Genomic DNA, 19133 nt, shown 5'->3' on the forward strand with positions numbered 1-19133 from the left:
ATCTTGGTTCTAAATTTAGTTTCTTTCGCTCGTCTTGTTTCAACGATAAATGATGGAGAGAAAAAGGGATGATTCGAGTATTGTATCAATCGTCCGTAAAAACATTACTATCTCTTCAAAAATGTCGTGTCCGAGTGTTTCTTTATGAGTACCAATAAAATGATGATACACAGAAAATTTATTATAAATAATTTATTGACAGAAACATCTAATGAGATTCTGGGAATTCAAAAGAGACATTTTGTCCGGTCAACTTTTTGTACACCGAAGCATACGTATCGACCTGTAACAATACAAAGAATCAAAGTCAATACGATTCGAACGATCAATGATTGATAAAAGTGTTGGAAATGACTCTTACTTTGTGTTCAACGTTGGTTTGCTGCCTCTTGTCCAAGTACACTTTGATGAGTTGCGAGCCGTCGAGCTTGACGCGGTTCCTTTTGCCCACGATCTCCGCGGGGTGAACAAGATCCTCGAGGATTGCGTCGTAGACGGCGGTGAGCGTTCGGCTGTGAAAATTAAAATTTTTTCGAGTTGATAAAGATTCGATAACTATTTAGACTACTTTTATGCGTTCGATAAAAAAAAATTAATGTTCAACTATAAATTGTATCTGTCATATTCGAGTGTTCAGTCAAGTTGACTGAATGATTAATTTTACTTATAGTCTTCGTAAGCACAATCAGCAAGATGTATCGTTTTAATGTACAAGAGATGTATCGTTTTAATGTACAAGATACTATTTTCTAACTTGTAAATAAAAAATAATTATTGAATCAAAGTATGATTTACCTCCTTGGCCTCTTCTGCTTGTTGGCACTGCTCGTCTTTCTCGTCTGTTTCGGTAAGATCCTGCGCTCCCCAACGATCACGACGTGTCTACCGGAGTACCTCTTATCCAGCTCTCTCACGAGTCGGGGGTGGATGCGCCGAAACTCCTCGAGTTTCGGCATCGGCACGTACACAATGATCGCCTGGAAAAAGCCACGAAAATGAGTAAAAGGAAAGTATCGAAAGCGCCGAGAGTTCAAGAATCGACAAGTAAAATAAGTACACGAAGAAAAAAGAATCTATCGCGTCTCGAAATTACAGAGCTCGACGAGGGGTTTGAACCCTCACCTTTTTAGTGCCCAGATCGAACTCCTTAGCTTTCGTGATGTACAAATCGCGAAGCGACGTTTTTAGCTCGCTGCTGGCCTGCAGCTCGGCGAGCGCCTGCGAGATACCCCGCTCGAACTGGTCCGGCTGGACGTTCACGATTTTTATTTTGTTCGTCAAAGCCATCTGTGAACGGCGACAAAATAATTGATGAAAATTGCATCATGGTTTAAGAGTTGCAGGAATTTGGGAGGGTGAACATTTCGGAGTTCGTGAGGGGCCTCATTGACTGACGCTCGAAGTTGACAGCTCACGCAGTGCTCTGCTAGTGTGTTTGCGTATGTGTGTAATTTATGTTTACGCATGTGTGAGTTCTTAGTTCTACGAGGTTTTGGATATTTTTCTAATATCTCGTGTCACCGAGTGCAGCGATAAAAGGCTCACCACTTGTATTTCAGAGTAGTTACAAAATACTTAATAATAAACAATAAATAAACGTATGATAAGCAATGACAATTTTTGTTTCTATGAGTATTGTATTATGAAGCGAAGTAGAAACTTGTTTTTAAATTATTATACTCACTAGTTTTCTATTTGTCAAAAACTTTATAAATATTAGAAAATTTTACGTTAAAATGTATACAAAGACTTCACTAGTCGACACGTGTTTCACTTTCACCGCCTGCAATAATGCAGTAACAACACTTGACAATTGCTTTGTAGCAAGAAACATCGTACCTAGCGCTAACTGTATTGCAACTCACTTTTTTGTAATTAAAACTCAAGATTTAAGCAATTGTTCCAACAATCCCAACAGTTAAAGCGATGAATAAAAGTTAATTTTGAAAAACAAACCTTTAAACATTCAGATGCACGCAGACATACAGGTCAGTGTTGTGACACATTAATGCCATGACCATGTGGCACGACTGCCAAGTCAGCTGCTTGTTCTACTTTATCGATGGATTCAAACGTGTATTGCTGCATTATGCTGTCACTTCAGCAGATGAGCACAATAAAAAGTAAAACTGCCTATTTTGGGTGTTCGTTAAATTATTGTTATAGCTAGTCAAGATTAATTCCAATTACAAGTATAATAATGATTTCATTTTATGCACATGGGTGCCACATTTTTGAAATATATTACAAATAATTAAAATCAGAGATTAACGATTTAAGTGTAATACTTGGGAATTAGAAATTGAAATTACAACAATTTTAATTATTCTATCAATAATATTTTCAACATACAGAAAAGTTGCGCATTAAAAAGTAAGACATTTAATAAGTCATTATAAAAACATCAGATTTGAACTATTCAAATGATATAAATATTACTTGAATATCATAATAAAATTAAAAACCTTTAGGTATCTAAACAGAATACAAAAATCTGAATGTTTTACATTCAATCTTATAAATTTAGCTTATAATTATCCAAATTAAGTTTGAGAATTATATTATTTTGTTTCATACAAAATCATTCTTACGATGAACAAAAGTTTTCAAAAGGCACAGTAAGACCGTAGAGATGTTCATAAATCCTTGATAGAATTTGAATTAACATACATCTTGCTAAACTAGGTTGTGGTAGCATATTAGCTGCTCTGTTCATCGTTTTAACAACAGTTTGAATTAAATTTTTATCAATTTTATATTTTCTCCATTCTTCAATTCTATCCGCTAATGAACAGATTTTTTTTATGAAACCTACTTCGGTAAAATGTATTATTGGCTCAAATTTCATTTTATAAGTAATGAACTCTTTCTGTACATGTGGTAATAAAACTGCAGGCCAATCTTCTTTACAAGCAATGCATTGGCACACAAAATTTTCTATTTTTTCTTTTCTTTCCATTGATGCAGATTCATAAAAGGGGTTGAAGTATGAATCTAAAAGCTATAACAATATAATTGATATATGAAGCTACTTTCAAAAATATTTTAATTAATGAATATTAATGCATACCTGAGTTCCCCTAGCAATTGGTTCCAAGGCATAATAAACATACTTCATATTATCTGAAAAACATAGTTTAATATTCGGTGCACAACTGTGATTGATAACACTGCTGATAAGTCCCATACAAAATCCTCTAGTTCTAATGCTTTTTCCAGTTAAGAGATTATGAAGTTGAGCACTACTTATTTCAATTATATCCGATATCTAATGATTAGAAAAAAAATGCAAAGCTAGATTGATTTATCAGATTTAAAGAATCAAACTTGAAAAAAATTGTTCCTCACCTCATGACCATTAACAGCACTAATTTTTGTCAATCTTAAAAGTAAAGATCCAATAAAAATAACATCTTCAATCTTTGAAAAATCATCGTAATGCACATCTTTGAATTGTTCAGAGAAAAAAGATGTATACTTTGCCATACAAATCAATGTTTTAACGGTATGGTTAATTGAAATAACATTTCGATGCATGGGTAGATTATGAGTTAAATTCATGAGCTTATTGAATAAATGAATTTTTTCATCAGATTTTTCATTTTTTGTTTCAACTGTAAAAGATGATGATAAAAACCAGATGAATTGAATTAGTTCAGAAAATTTAAATATATCTAGCAGTCATATTTACCGTTATGATTTTTGGAAAATCTTAGTTTGGACTTCAGCTTTCCAATTGTTCCATATTCGTTCATTAATGACATTATAAATTTTAGACTCATGTGATTCCATATGGTAATGTCTGGGTCACATAGAATAAGATACGGTGTGATTGAGCATTCAATGCGATGATATTCTTCCCTGGCTGTGTTTTTACATTTTAATGAACAAAATATATAATCATGACATGTTTCGCATGGGATTCCAGTCCATGCAACTGCTAAACAGTGAGAGCAGAATATATATTGATTGAAAAAATGTGGCATAATAAGGCAAGGTTTTTCAACTAACACTAAATCTCCTGCTTTAAAATCAGTTTTGGCATATAGTCCTCTGCCCGTATTTTCAGTTTGTTTTATTTCAACAAAATCAAATGGATCAACTTTTTCTCTATCAACAACAATTTTATCACACTGCTTTTTTTGCTTTAAGAACTTTTGATTACTAGGTTCGTACTGCTTCATCGATGCAACTGCAGATTTTGTTTTCTTAATGATATTTGATACGAGAATTGTATCCTCTATGGATAATTTAGAATTCTGAAACATTTCATCAATTTCTTTCATTACATTATCTTTCATCGAAGAGTCAAGAGCCACAAGACATTTCACTTTTTGGCAATGTAGTTTCAATTTCATCTTGGTTGAATCGGCCAATGGCAAGGCTTTATTTATACTATCAATAGCCTCATTATATTTTTTGACATGCATTAATAAATATGCTCTATTACTATAAGCATACATTAACTCTTCAGATTCATTAGGAGCGTAAGCTATGCTCCTGTTATACAAATACAGAATCATCTTATGGTCTTCGTCTGTGTGCTTTTTCTTGACGTACAAATCATTTCCTTCTTTCCGGGCTTTTATAGATTCTTCTGCATTTTTTATTTCATATTTCAAGTTCAAGCGAAACGCAAAATCTCTCATTTCGGGTGATGACAAAGCGTCAATTATGGTTTTACGTTCGGCTTCCATCATACGAAATTGATCTAAATTCATTAATAAGCGATAAAACACACGAACAACAAAAACTTGAGAATTATTTAACTTTAATCGTACCTTATCAAGAACGATGAATTGTAACAATATCCAAGTACACTCAGTCGGATATCCAACACTTGCTACAACTTGTATTATCAATGCCGCACCAGACCGCTGAAATGCGGACATAAAACTCGCAGGTTTTCCCAAATGATATTCTTTTGTTCGGTGCGCGACTCGCAACTTCGAGCGCCATCGACTTGACGTTTTTGCCGTGATTTGTGGATGTATTTTTGCGATGCTCCGTTGGTATAAATGCTGTCAAATACACACATCGGCTAAACGGCAGACGGCGCGTGAACTACGAGTTCTTTCGGTATTTTGGATGGTACTTCAATCGGGCTTACAATCTTAGTATCCTTGAGAACTTCAATATTATAATATCATATAACTATAGTACTTGTTAATTATAGGAATCAACATTTTGAAGATTTTCAATGATCGTACTGAATAGATAACGTCATAATAACAATTTTGCTTCAATTTTGAAGACCATCTCGGATGCTTCAGTGATCGTGAGCTGTTATTGGCTTTGAGCGGTCGTCCCAGCACCCATAACATAAAAAACGGTATTACAAAAAATGTTTTTAATGTACAAAAATATTGTAAAATGTAGTGTAATAAGTAAGAAATAGTAAAAAGCTTAAGATTCCTTAATCCTTAAGATTTATTAAATTTCATTGTCCTTACAAATCTTGGAAAAAAGTTACCAGATTTGATTAGAGAATGTCTGAACATTAATGAGAAAAACACTAGCAACACTGGAAGTATCGTCTTTCCGCGTTGTTTTACGCAATTAAATGAAGAACTCGAAACTATGCATTGTAAAGAGTTAATCACAAGAGACAATTTTTAAATTTTTTCAAAATTTGTTTAAACAAATGTGTATTGAAAAATATGGTTACTACTCGGAGACAAAATTAACAAATTAGTCTCGATTTACTTCAATCTTCAAATTTCCTTCAAATTTCAAGCTAATGCTGACCGTAGACAACAAATTATTGAAAGTGAAAAAAACAGTTCATTTTATTAGTCACTGTGTTTTGTGAGAAAATGTACGTTACGAAGTTCTCGTTTTTTCAAAACGTGCTGAAAATTTTGAATTTGGAGATTGAAGAGCAGCGATTCAATTTTCTCAGAGAAATTGCACCTATCATCTTACAATAGCAGAAAGGAATTCCTGATCTCCAATACCTCTTTCGAAATGAGTAAATGGAGCGGATTCTCTCGGATTCCTGTAATCGTTCTAAAGATCCATTCATTGGGTTTGTAGCTTGCAGCCGCTACAAAGTCGAGCCCAAAGCTGACGAAGAGAGAAAGCCACTGTTGCGTCGCACCACACCACTGCATCAAGTGTTTGAACTCGGTAACTCCTATAAAGCAACTTGACTTTTTTAAATATACAAGAGGTTCGTTGTGAATTGCATCGACGAACGAGATATATATCGGAAAGGAAGAAGCGCTCTGCACGTTGTATGCGACGAGTTTAGCTTCAGGTTATACTCGGTGGATGAGTTTTTCGAGATCTGCGAGGACAGAAAGCCGATCGATGGTATACAGATCGATGCGAAGGACGAGTGGGGTCGGAAGCCACTGACAATGGCCGTATCGAATATCATGGCGAAAAATGTCGATCAACTCTTGAATCGTGGAACTGATCTGTCCAACTTTGTTTTTCCCACCGAGACTTACTTCGACGACCGATTGAAGAAGTGAAATGGAAAAATTTGGCTTGGGTTTGAATTGTACATTCATAATTCCGAGTATGTCGTTCTACGATTTGGTTTAAATGAAACCCGAACAAGAAGATAAACAACTTGCATATCTGGACTACTTCAATTTCTGGATCTCTCATAAATTGCGCAAACTTTCCAAAAGGTCCATCGAGCCTTGCGTTGTGCATCTATGCTAGATAATGTCGAGAGGATTTTGGCCTTTCATGGTAATTGGTTCATTTGTATAAATAATTCAATTTTCATTTAGTATAAGTATTTAGTATAAGAAAATACAATTAAAAATTCGTATTTTTATTAATAAATATTTACAATTGTAAGTATAATAATTGATGAAAAAGATACAAACAGCGCATCGAAAAATCAATTTATTTGCAGGATTTTAGAAACATTTCATCTTCGCATCCAGAAATCATCCATCAATCCCTGCACACTTTTCAAATTAAACTCTGGAGTTTTTTCGTAGACTTGAATGCCGTCCTTTTGATTGTTACACCGTGTGTAGTATCGATCGAGCTGTTCGTTGCACACTTCCGGTAGATTCAAGTCGACGTATTGTCCTGTACCTTCGAGCACCAAATCGATCGTTTCGCCCCCGTACTTTGATAGTTCATCGAAACGATCCTTAGCGCCATTCAATTGTATCTGCCACGTGGCATAAGGACTGAGGACAGGCTCATTTTTTGCTATTTTGTCGTAAACTTTGTTGGTGGTAGCTGGGACGTTGCTTCCACGAGGTTTGATCATCGAGTAATCAATAGTCTGATTGGCACTCGGAATCATGTATATTCTATCGTCACATCTATAAAATGAGTGACCTAAATGGATCATGGTAATACTGAAGCCTCGCAACAATTTGCGTAATTTCAGATTGATCGTTTTATTTGGCGATGAAAAATTGATACCGATTTTATTGAATTTTACGGCGTTGCCTTTGAATCCGTGCTTTATATCAGCTTTTAGCGTCACTCTATGTCCGTGTAATAATTTTCCGATATTATTTTTGTGCTCGTTGTATTTCCACGTATAGAATGGCTTTGATCGTCCCTTTCTACCATTGAAAACGATATTTTGATGCACGAAACGATCGTACTTGTCGATCCTGGCGTCAGATTTCAAAAGCTCATATTTCAGTTGTTCGAGTTCGCTCAAAACATAGGTCACTATAACATCGGTCTTGTTAGTCTTCAGAATCTCCGGCAAATTATAATACGCGAAAAAGGCATGAGCGAATGGAAAGACATTACGCTTAACAGCCTCGGCGGCTACTTTGTAATTCTGCATTACGACATTATTCTGGATCACAAGCATCAAATCATTGAGTGCCTCGTTAAGTTCGTAATTGTTCGTAACGACTGCCGCGGAAGCATGAGTGTTGATGTTGGCGATGAACTTGCCGAGCTCGGCCTTGTATTGGTACTCGTCCATGATATTGTACAACTCGACCATGACGTTTATACCTTCTTCGACCTTATTGAAAATGTCCAAAAACTCTCCTTGCACTTGGAAACCTTCTGTCATTTTTTTGATCTCATTCATAACGCCTTTCAAGGCGCCCTGGATCTTCCACTTGCTAATGACAAGAGCTCCCGAGGATTTACCCTCCAGCTGTTCCTGCACCCGATCGATACTGGCTTCGACATTTTTACAAACGGGAACGATGATGTCGTAAATGTTTTGCTCGTATTGCTTCAGTTGTTCGATTTTCTGATCAGCTCTACGAATTAGGTCGCCGACCGCGTCGATTTTATTCTGCTGCGATTTGATTTTTTGATAGGTGTCTACTGACGTTTCAACAATGCTCAATGCATTCTGAACCTGACCGACAAGTTTTAATTGTTTTGACACCTTGGAATCGACTTGTGGCTTTTTTTTCTCCAATTCTGTTATTTTATCTGAGCATAAATCTTTAATCTTTTTCCTCAAGTTATTCATTTTTTCAACGGAGGCTGGATCGAGTGTCTTGCCTTGGCCGATTTCATGCATTAATTCATTTTGAGCATTTTTGATTTCCCTTTCGATGCCTTTGATATCGGTCTTTTCTTGTTCTGATAAGGCATTAAACATACTTCGGGCATCAGTCAGTTGTTGGTTGAGTAGATCCTTCTTGTTGTTGAGATAGAATGTCATTGGCTTCAGAGATTCTTTTAGCGCACCGGGCAACTTGAGTAAAGCATTTTCATCGACACCTGAAGAATCGACGAGCAAAGATTCGGACATTGAAGTGAGTGTAATAATGCCCATACTCACTGCCATTCCAATTGGACCTAAGAAGTTTAAAAACAAACTCGCCACTTTTATTACACCGAATACCGCGGTCAAGATCATGGAACTTGTTAAACTTTCTTGTTTCTTGATTAATTCTTCCTTTTCCTTTTTAGCAGCTTCTTGTAACGCAACAGTTTCATCGACTAACTTGACCACTGCTTCGTCCAATTTCATAATAGTATTATGTATTTCCGGGGAAATGACCTCGGTAACATAATGCTGAGCTTCTTTAATTTTTATCTCAAATTCTTGAAGATAATTTCTTGTATATCCATAGATAATCTGAGCATTTTTCAATTTTAGTACCGAGTCAACGTCATGCTTGATCGAATTTAAAAAGGTATCCAAGTCAACGACCAAATAAGCGTCGACATTATTTTCCAAATTTACGATTATACTCAATGCAGCAGTGTACAAGAACCGAAGTACATTTACTTTATCGTGGGTCAGTTGCTTGTAATCCTTAAGTTTTTTCGCATACCCTTTGATTTGATTTAACAAGGAACGATGAAATGGCAATAGAGACATCTTGGGACTCTGCTGCCAAAATTGATCCTCGAGTTGTCGAAATTCATCTATTAATCCTGGGACATCGTACAAATCGATGATGGCTTCGCTATCAGCTAAAAGCCAGGAGAATCTTTCCAAACGGGACTCTCGTATATTTCCCATCAGATGCCCTCTGAGAAATAATTGATAGCTGTTTATGGATCGACCGAATGATTTTGGGGTCTTCTCCGAACTAGCGATGCTGGTATTGCTGATCCGCCCTTCTGGATCCATAACATTTATGTTTGGATTCGATTTCTCCAATCCAATTATTGTTACAGTACCTGATTTTTCAACTTGACCTTCTGCAGATACGAGGAGATCTGAAGAATTCGTAAAAATTCTACCAATACCCAAAAAATGGCCAGCTGGTCGGCCTGGTTTTTCATTTACTTCTTCGCCGAACAGAAATATTAATCGATCCTGGCCGATTACATCCCAATATGGGGCGATAATCACCAAATGTACTTTTATATCGTCTTCGATCAAATTTTTATCGATAAATATCTTATTCAAAGCGAAGACTTCGATGAATTTTGCCTTGTCGCAGTTGGATTTTGATACGTCGCTCAATTTGACATACGAACCGCTGATTGTTAATTTTTTCGATTCGGTATCACACTTTACGCTCGGGCCGTTATGCATCAACGTCTCGGACAGTAATTTTTTTAATACTACTAATTTCGGTACTTCTAACTGAGTCACTTTCGAGCTTTCAAATTTTTGGGTGCCCTGTTGTTCCGGCAATGAGCTCAATAAATTGTTCAAACTCACGGTAATGTCATAATCTTTTTTATGCTTGACTTTTTCAATTTCTTCGAGCAGCTGCGACGTTACATTCTTGTATGGGCTAATATCTTTCTGTACCATCCAATCGGATAGAATTTTTTTATCTAAATTTAATAAAAATTGGTACCACTGTTTGGATGTCTCTAAGTAGTTGTGCACAGGAAGTAACTGATCGAGAATCCATGAATTGTCATCTGGCCCATTGGGTCCTTTGAGAAAAACTAAGTATTTCGCATAGTCGGCGGATAATTGGAGATTTTTGTTGGATAAATCTGCAGTCACAGCTCTTGAGTATTCGACAATTCGTTCGATCACTTGTCCAGGATTTTTTATCCCTTTTCTCGATAGTTCTTCAGTTCTAAAAAAAGTGTGGTAACTGTCCAGTGCGTGCGAGAAGTACACTAGAGATTTTTGCAAGTCGTGCAGTTGTTTTTCGACCAATGCGTGAACATTGAGCATATCTTGTCCGATCTGAATGATTCCCTCGGACAATTTTCGTCTCAGTAGATCGAGCAGAATGTCGCAAATTCTTGGCTTGTTCTGGCATGGCGTGTAGATTATATCATTGCTATTATGGCTCGTAAAAACAATCGACTTGTAGATCATGCGTTCCAGATTTTTTATTTTATAAATCTCCAACGAGCTACTGCTTGGACTCTCGACAAATCCCAATCTATTCCAATCCTCCATTCCCTCGTTTTTAACGTGTAAAGCATCGATGATCGAGGCAATTTTGTTGGATCTTTCAGGCGACTTGACGAGGTTTTTCAAATTGTCCTTCACCTTTTGAATTTGCTGCTCGTTTTGAACTTGCGTCACTATGAGACCGATGCCGTTTAGGAATTTTCTCACGTCCCTAAAAGATTCAGCGGCTTTTTGCAAGAGAGCGTCAATCTGTTTATCGAATGAAGGAAAATCAACGAGAAGGAGCAACTTTACTGCGCTTACCAGGTTGACAATCTTTCTAGTAAAATAAACTCTCGGAATATGCTGGACTGATTCAATTTCCTCCTCCATGATGAAAAAATCCAAAAATTCGGTTTTTGTTCGAGTGTTCAGCATCAAGTGCGGTAGAATTGTTACGTTGACGGTCAAATCAACGATTTCGGAGGCGTGATCATTGAAAAAGTCCTCCCTCGCTTTTGAATTTCCCATGAGCAGTATCAGTTCTTGATGTAAATCACTATTTTTTTCAAGTTCGTCAAATTCCTCTTGGCCCCTCAAAAAGCCCGTCAATATTTCTTCATCCAATTTACTCTGCGTTAAGGTATGTACAAGTTGGTGACTGATTAAATTCAGCAATAACGTCGAAAAAATGGACAAAAGTCGCATGATAATATCTTTCACAATACGTTGTATGAAATTGAAATTAAAAATATTTTTTTTGCAGTGCTACTTGCCCAAAATTTCATGAGTGGTAAAAAAATTCAGATTTCATTGTTTTTAAGCCGATCGCTTGCACGAAAAAGTCATTTCTTACATGGAAAAGTAACAATTCGACACGTTTTATGGTCACGAAGCAATGCTGCATCATCATATTTTTTTTCTACGAAAATTGTGCATTAGACTGTCCGTTATTTCCCGAATTGCTCAAATCCTCGCTCTCACCTCTTTAAAGATCATCTTTTGCGTTACAATAAAAGAATATCACTTTCCGATCTCGATAAATCAACTCTAGATAGTGTAGACATAAGAATATCGAATATTCGATACTTGATATTTCAATCAAACTTTAAACACCTGTAACTTTGGTTCTAATGAACGAAGATAGATTTTAGTACTACCAAATTAAAGGTCTTAATCTTTACTTTACCATCGCCATATCTAAGATGATCGTTAACGCTTATCTTTGCTGTAAAATATCGAAAAACACAGCCAAACAATGCTAATATGCGTTTTTCCTTGATTTTCTAAGCATATCATGTGCGCACAATCGCTGGGAGGGATCTCATAAGTATTGGTTACTGAATGGGTCTACCAGTAATCTAGAGTTAACTTATCCAGATTGGACAGTGATTTTCTTCAACTGGGACGCAAAAGATGAGCTCTCAAGAGGCGAGAGCGAGGATTTTAGCAATTCGGAAAATAACGGACAGTCTAAAATAATGTGCATACATTGCTTTACTCCAGCAGAATCGTGATGATTAAAATAAATGTTATTCCGATAAAATTTCGAACGCGTTCATTTTGTTCACGTTCCGTTATAGCTACCAGATTCTCATCAGCAAGAAACATTTTAAAAGAATTTATTATTTAAAAAAAATTCTTTATAAATAATTGAAACTATCTCAATATTTTTCAGAAAGAACAGCGTTATAATGAAAATCACAATACTCAAATCGATCAGACGATAATGACATGAGTTAAACCGAATTATCCAAAAAATCAAGTAAATGGGCTTTAGAATGATTATTTTGAATCATTGAAGAGAAAGTAAGATTGGGGTACTTTTTTCGCGTGTATTATACGAGCAATTTTAGGATTTATATTTAAATCTTGTGAAAAACAATAAAATGTCTTCTTTACGATGTAATTTTTAGAATAATTTAGGAATCCTAAAGTTTTTAATCTAGAATTCAAGCTTGCCTATACGTACCTTTCAAAATCACATCTCAAATTAAAAAACAATAAATAAAAAAAAATACAATTCTATAGGAGAAATTAAAATTTCCAAAAAATAAAGACAATAACCTTTTTTTTCTTCACGATGTAATTTTTAAAATAAGTGATGAATCCTAAAGTTTACGATTTTAAATTAAAGCTTGGTTGTTGGAAAATTTGTTTTGTTTTGTTTGGAAAATCGTGAAATTTCACTATGACTCTGTCACTCTTATTGCTAACATGCATTATAGCAACTCAAGAACCTCAAAGCAGCAGGTGTGATGATTTGATTTTTAGATACTTTTCCATCATTTCCTAGTCAGCAACATTTAATTTTAGAAATTATTTTTTTTTAATCGAATTCTCTACGCTTACGCGCGCCACACGTTACTGAGCGGTCATACTGTCACAACTTGAACTTCGGTAATCTCGCGTTACCCGAAATTCTTTTCTTGCTTCTCTTTCAAACAAACATCAAAGGTAATACGATAATGAAACTTTTATTAAATAAATTTAACATGGAAGTGGTGCGAAAATTTGCAAAATATCTCTTTATTGCATTACGCAACGAAATTGGAAATTGTGCCAAGGATTACTGTTTTGTGTACTTCATTATGTTTTAGCCGACGACACCACGTGCTTCCTAACCCATACCTAGCAAATGTTTATTACTTGTTATCAATTATTTGAATTTTACAGTGCAAAATAAGTTTCAAAGTTTGGTTCTGTGTTTTGTTGAAACTTACAATTATCCATTAAAATGTTTACAATGAGTTTAAAAATGTTATTCTATATCCTAACCTCCACTGCCAAACTGAAGTGAAGACTGCTTAAAATATTCTGCTTAACTCAAAATGACATATACTTGTTTGACAATTTTACTTACTTGTTGCATATTTTTAGATGCTTGCAACAAATACAAAAATCATCAAGAGCGGCGGTGCTGAACCCGATGAGTTTGAGAAGAGTGTTTCTCAAGCTCTTGTGGAATTGGAAGCCAACTCTGATTTGAAACATCAACTACGTGAAATCTACATCACGAAGGCTAGAGAACTTGAGCTTGGAACCAAAAAAGTGAATATTTATAATTTTTATTATTTAGTATCAATTAAGTTATTGAGCTTTATTAATTCTTGCAAATTATTTCATTATCTTATAGTGCATAATCATCTATGTACCAGTTCCCAAGCTGAAACAAGTACAAAAAATTCAAACTAGGCTGGTTCGTGAGTTGGAAAAGAAATTTAACAACAGACATGTTATGTTTCTTGGAGACAGACGCATTTTACCAAAGCAAACTAGGAAGACGCGCAGTGCAAACAAGCAAAAACGCCCAAGAAAGTAAGTCTTTCTATTTATTAATGCAGTACCTTTCTTAAATTTAAAATGGCATATTAAAATCGAAAGATATTTTTTCATTTATTTTATTCCTATTGAATATTATTCATTCTGCAGCTTATTAACTATTTTTACTTTTTGCAGTCGTACCCTGACAGCAGTATATGATGCTCTGTTGGAAGACCTAGTTTACCCAGTAGAGATTGTTGGCAAGAGGACACGTGTAAAGCTTGATGGCTCACAGCTCATCAAAGTTCATTTGGATAAAAATGAACAAACCAATATTGACCATAAGGTATGATCAGTTATTCAATTCATAATTGAAAAGTGCTTTGATTTTTTTTACTCATCCTCATAATAAATATTTATTTTTTATAGGTTGATACTTTTGCTGCTGCTTATAAGAAACTCACAGGCCGTAATGTAACATTCGAGTTCCCAGAATCATATGTTTAAGTAAATTATCAATAAAAATTTGTTATTGATTGAATATTTTATTGAGTTCATTATTGATTCACCCTCAGTCATAACTAATACTGATGTATTTACATGAAAGTGAAAGTCTTTAATTATATATGTGAATAAATTTGTTTATTTATATGGTTGAAATTCTGTAGGTTTCTTTCAAAAATAGTCTATTGTATAAAAGCAGAAATATAATTTTATTAATTGACACTTGTTAAAATGAAAAAAAAGTTCTCCGTTAAGTCAATTGAAAATCTCTTGTCTCATTTATTTTAATCAAATTACTGTGGATCAAGATGAATGTTTTTACATTTTTTTACAGTCCCAATTACTCAATACATTTGTGAATGTACATCAAAAACAAAAAAAATTCTAAAGCTAGAAGTCTGCCAAAGTTAGAAATGTTTAGAGCTTTTATTCCAGTTTGTGTCACAGTTAGATTACTATTAACTCAGTCCTCTAAGGAGCAAAATATCATACGATCTGTCAAGAATTTAGTATAGAGTAAGGCTTTAGTATAGAATTTAGTTAGAGTATGGCTTTCACTTAGAAATATGTAAACTAAATATTTCAACTCATGTATTATTGTTGAATAGATTAATCCAATTATTTATTGAATTACATAATTGTCGCTGAATAATGTTTCCCAAACGTCGCAAAACGATAATACATGAAACTTAACGCCTCAGTTTTTTTTTCAATTCTGGGCGAAAGTTGGTGCTGCAAAGCTGTACAAGTTGGAATGTGATATACAAAAAAAAATTCTTGCTTGTTATAATTTACTTTCAATACAATTTTGAGCTGCAGCATGATAACAAGCTTGACAACAACCTTTTTTTAATACAGATTCTAACGCAGTAAAAAATCAAATGTTAAAAACAATGTATTAATTGGATTACTTACATATCAGTTACTAATAATATTAATTTTTGGCAATTCTGTCTATAAGAGAACTAAAACTTGAGAAGTCCGATTAAGAGTTGCGTCAATTATTTCATGGAATTTCTATGTAAAAGTCGATGCTGAACGTGAATCTGCGTGGGGCCGGCTGCTTGAGTGATCGAAAAAATGTTTTTAAGGAGGTTCTTCCAACATTTTTTGATCAAATAATGCTGAATTCAATGGTATAATTATTTATATGGCTTACGCTTCACAAAATCATGATTTTTCACGTCAAAGTAAACAAAAAACAATGTTTTTGTTTAATTAATTAATTTTTAATTTTTTGACCCAGTAAAGGTACTCTTAGAATAGAAAATGTATATGGTGCCATATATTTCTCAAATTGAAAAATCTCTTGCTTCACATTATTGGATCACTAGATTACGGTTTGGAGCTTTTCAAGGGCTTGGCCATCGTCTACAATCGCAAACAAACTGTTTCCCAATTTCGGTCGATTTTCAATAATTGTCGCTTTTTCTAGATCTAGTAAATAATTTAAAACTCCACTGCCATATAAAATTGTATTTGAATAGAAAAAAGATAATCTATAGATATTTGTAAGTACCTTAAAAAAATAATTAGCCCAGTACAATCCATTGATGTCAATACATTTTTTTTAAATTAAATTATCAAAAAATTGCTATTACCAAACAATTATTTTTTTGCAAAATGAAATATATCGTTGAGTTCCTTGGGAAATTCTAAATCGAAATGTTTTTATTTTTTTTCCCCCGATACTTATCGTAAAGATTGAAAATCGTTAAAAAATTGGAAAATAACTTTGGTATTTTTAAATAAACATAGATACGTCCGAAATGATCCTTTTGTTTTTTCATGAAATTTTTCACATCGATTACAGTTTTTTAGTTATGCGGTCGATGCACACCAGATCCGAAATTGGTCTGTAGCGTAGCTTGTATCTCAGCTTTCTCTTTTTCGATCATGTGCATGTCCAAACTTGACGCGACTTGCTTTACATCAAATGAAACGAAGCTCGAGCACATGTTCTTTTTAGACTCTATATAAAATAGATACCGTAGCACATGTTTCGTCTCAGTACACGCCACGACTCCGCAGTGTAAGCAGCAGAGCAAGATCCCATCCACTAGACAACAAGTGATTAAAAGTGAACAAAAATTAATTATTTAAAACTATAAACTTTTGTGCGTCGTGTGTGATCAGTGCAGTGAACAATGGCCCAAGACGACCAAAACTGTTTGAAGCAATTGAAATTGCTGCGAAAAAATTTCAACGGCAGCATTGAAAAAAAGGGATACAAACTTCTCAATCAAATTCTTCCCGTGATCAACAATTGGGAGGGCTCGCTTCCAAACCTCCGGGACATTTTTCAACCCGATGAAATCGAAGAACTTCTCTACCGTTCCGCGTATCACTATCGTACGGTCAATTTCATCGACTTCGTGGCTCGCACCGGCTACAGGGACGAGCCCAAAGTGGACGCAGACGGAAAGCCGGTGTTGCGTCGTACCACAGTCGTGCATCGCGCATACTGGGCCAAAGCCAATATCATGGCCCGTCTTTTTGATATCTACAACAGATTTGACTTGAATTACATCGACGATCAGTTCGGTAGGTCCCATTTTCATGTGGCCTGCGCGTGTGGCTGCGTCGAAGCCGTCGAGAAATTCATCGCGCTTGGGCAAGATCCCAATTCGACGGGGGGAAAATCAGATGACTTGCCGTTACACTTGGCTGTGACCCACAACCTCAAGGGGGTGACCGAATCGTTGCTTAGAAATGGCGCCGATCCGAACATTGCTAACAAGAATGGATCGACTCCTCTTCATATCATTTGCTTTTATGATTATTTCGAGGATTATGAACGTTCGTGTGACTTGGCAAAGTTGCTATTCGAAGTATGCAACGAAGTTGGTCGGATTGTCCAGGTCAACGCCCGGGACGATGAGGGTCGTACACCGTTGCACTTGGCTCTGTTCGAGGGAAAACGCGAATTGGTCGAATTGCTGCTGAGAAACGGCGCAGATCCAAATTTGCCCAAAGAGAATGGATTTACACCTCTTCATATCATTTGTCGGGAAACTTTCGACGGTAAATTGCTGAAGCCCTTCTTCGAGATCAACGCTGAAGTCAATCAGCTGGTTCTGGTCGACGCCCGAGACAACGAGGGCCGGACGCCGCTGCAATTCGCTGTGTCGAGTCTCAAGCCGGATGTAGTCGACGTACTCTTGGATAACGGCGCCGATTTGTCTACCTTCATTTTTCCGGATGACCTCGCCGAGACATTGAATCCGCAGTATCAGGAAAACCGGCAAAATTTTAAATTGAGACTCGCATCTAGTGCTATGATCACGATCGAACGTCTCGAGAAAAGAGGATACGAATTGAACCGAACCGACGCTCATAAGATCATGAAATTCTTTCTGGAGAAGGTGTTGGAGACGTCAGCGGTCGTTGACGAATTTTGGTACGAGGAGGAGAAGTTCGCGAGCAGAGCCAAAAATAAGATGATAACTCCGAGTCTGTCGCTCTACGACCTTATCAAGTTGCGACCCCAAGAGGCGGCGAGGCGACTCACGTATAACGATTATTTCGAGATCGCGCGGACGAATAAATTGAAATTCCCCGTTAAATATCGCGAGGCTTGTCAGTTGCATCTGTGCGAGGTGATGTCGAGAAGATTTTTCCTGGACTGGACAATAGAACCTTTCATGAAACTTATACACTACCGATTGCCGCTTCTTTGCTGCGATATGGTCCTTGAAGAACTGAAGAAGAAGGATTTATATCATATTTGCTTGGCAGATCAAAGACAAAGTTCGTGATGGCAATAAAAATATTAAATGTAGCTATTATGATCAGTATTATTTTAAGTTGCAAACATTTATATTATTCAAATAAAGAAATTTAAAAAAATGTTTTTCAATTTTTTTTTTTTTTTAATAATGCCATCATTTTAAGTAAGAAAACTCATATTATGTATTAAAATTACGACAGATGACCAAAAACATAACTTTCCAGAAAACGCAAAAGAAAAAATTTAATACGTAAAGGATACGAAAAACTCTCTCGTATTAAGCTGTAACTCAGTGTAAAATACACATTTTGGAGTTTCGAATAATGCAATAAAAAGGGAAGGGAAAATCCTACTTAAAAAGCTATTAAACAAATTTCAATTTTAGGTTTATGTGTTCCTTTAAAGAACTTTCAACTATGCTAAAAAATGCGATGCTCACTAATGTCTAATGGTAGTTGGAGTTGTAATCTTTGTTCTGATACTTTTAGTCCGGGCGCGAGCTATGGGTCGAGTACGCATTTTCAAGTCCATGAGGTAACCGAAGCTCTTTATAGGTTTTTTGGTGTGCTGAATAGATTTAGCTTGGGTACCAAGTGTTATATACCCCTTTTATACGGGGTAATAACTTTATTATTTGAATATTAAATATTACTTTCTGTTGTGTCTGAGTGGGGAAGGATCATGAAATAAAGTGTATAACGCTCAAGTGAGATTTACACACAAGACTTTATTACAAGAAAACTAATAACTATTGAACAAGCTTACAAAATAAGTGTGGCCGATGCTCGTCGATATGTAGGGCTGCAAACGCCGTCGGGGCGCTACCGTTGTTGCTGTTGCTGGAGCGTTACGCTGATGCTGCTTGGCCGCCGGTCGCGGCTGCCTCGGTGGTGTTGCGGTGGCTGCTAC

At 35.8% G+C, this 19133-nt stretch overlaps 3 protein-coding genes across 3 annotated transcripts; 1 reads left to right on the plus strand and 2 right to left on the minus strand.

Annotated features, from left to right (window-relative positions):
- Positions 1-193: 193 nt before the first annotated feature.
- LOC106655820 (40S ribosomal protein S7-like) lies at positions 194-2022 on the minus strand. The gene is made up of 5 exons (XM_023461126.1): positions 1957-2022; positions 1123-1287; positions 796-977; positions 362-512; positions 194-283 (listed from the first exon to the last, which is right to left on the minus strand). The coding sequence occupies exons 2-5, from the start codon at positions 1285-1287 to the stop codon at positions 209-211; spliced, it is 573 nt and encodes a 190-aa protein (XP_023316894.1). The 5' UTR covers positions 1957-2022; the 3' UTR covers positions 194-208.
- A 565-nt stretch (positions 2023-2587) lies between these two features.
- LOC111694188 (histone-lysine N-methyltransferase ASHR1-like) lies at positions 2588-4649 on the minus strand. The gene is made up of 5 exons (XM_023461290.1): positions 4135-4649; positions 3692-4053; positions 3349-3446; positions 3071-3268; positions 2588-3001 (listed from the first exon to the last, which is right to left on the minus strand). The coding sequence occupies exons 1-5, from the start codon at positions 4647-4649 to the stop codon at positions 2588-2590; spliced, it is 1587 nt and encodes a 528-aa protein (XP_023317058.1).
- An 8450-nt stretch (positions 4650-13099) lies between these two features.
- LOC106655817 (40S ribosomal protein S7-like) lies at positions 13100-14533 on the plus strand. The gene is made up of 5 exons (XM_014376380.2): positions 13100-13183; positions 13607-13777; positions 13863-14044; positions 14186-14336; positions 14420-14533. Exons 2-5 carry the CDS (start codon positions 13607-13609, stop codon positions 14495-14497), a joined length of 582 nt encoding a protein of 193 aa, XP_014231866.2. The 5' UTR covers positions 13100-13183; the 3' UTR covers positions 14498-14533.
- Positions 14534-19133: the final 4600 nt, after the last annotated feature.

The sequence above is a fragment of the Trichogramma pretiosum genome, unplaced genomic scaffold (genome assembly GCF_000599845.2).
Source record: "Trichogramma pretiosum strain Unisexual culture from Peru unplaced genomic scaffold, Tpre_2.0 scaffold49, whole genome shotgun sequence".
Taxonomy (NCBI): Eukaryota; Metazoa; Arthropoda; class Insecta; order Hymenoptera; family Trichogrammatidae; genus Trichogramma; species Trichogramma pretiosum.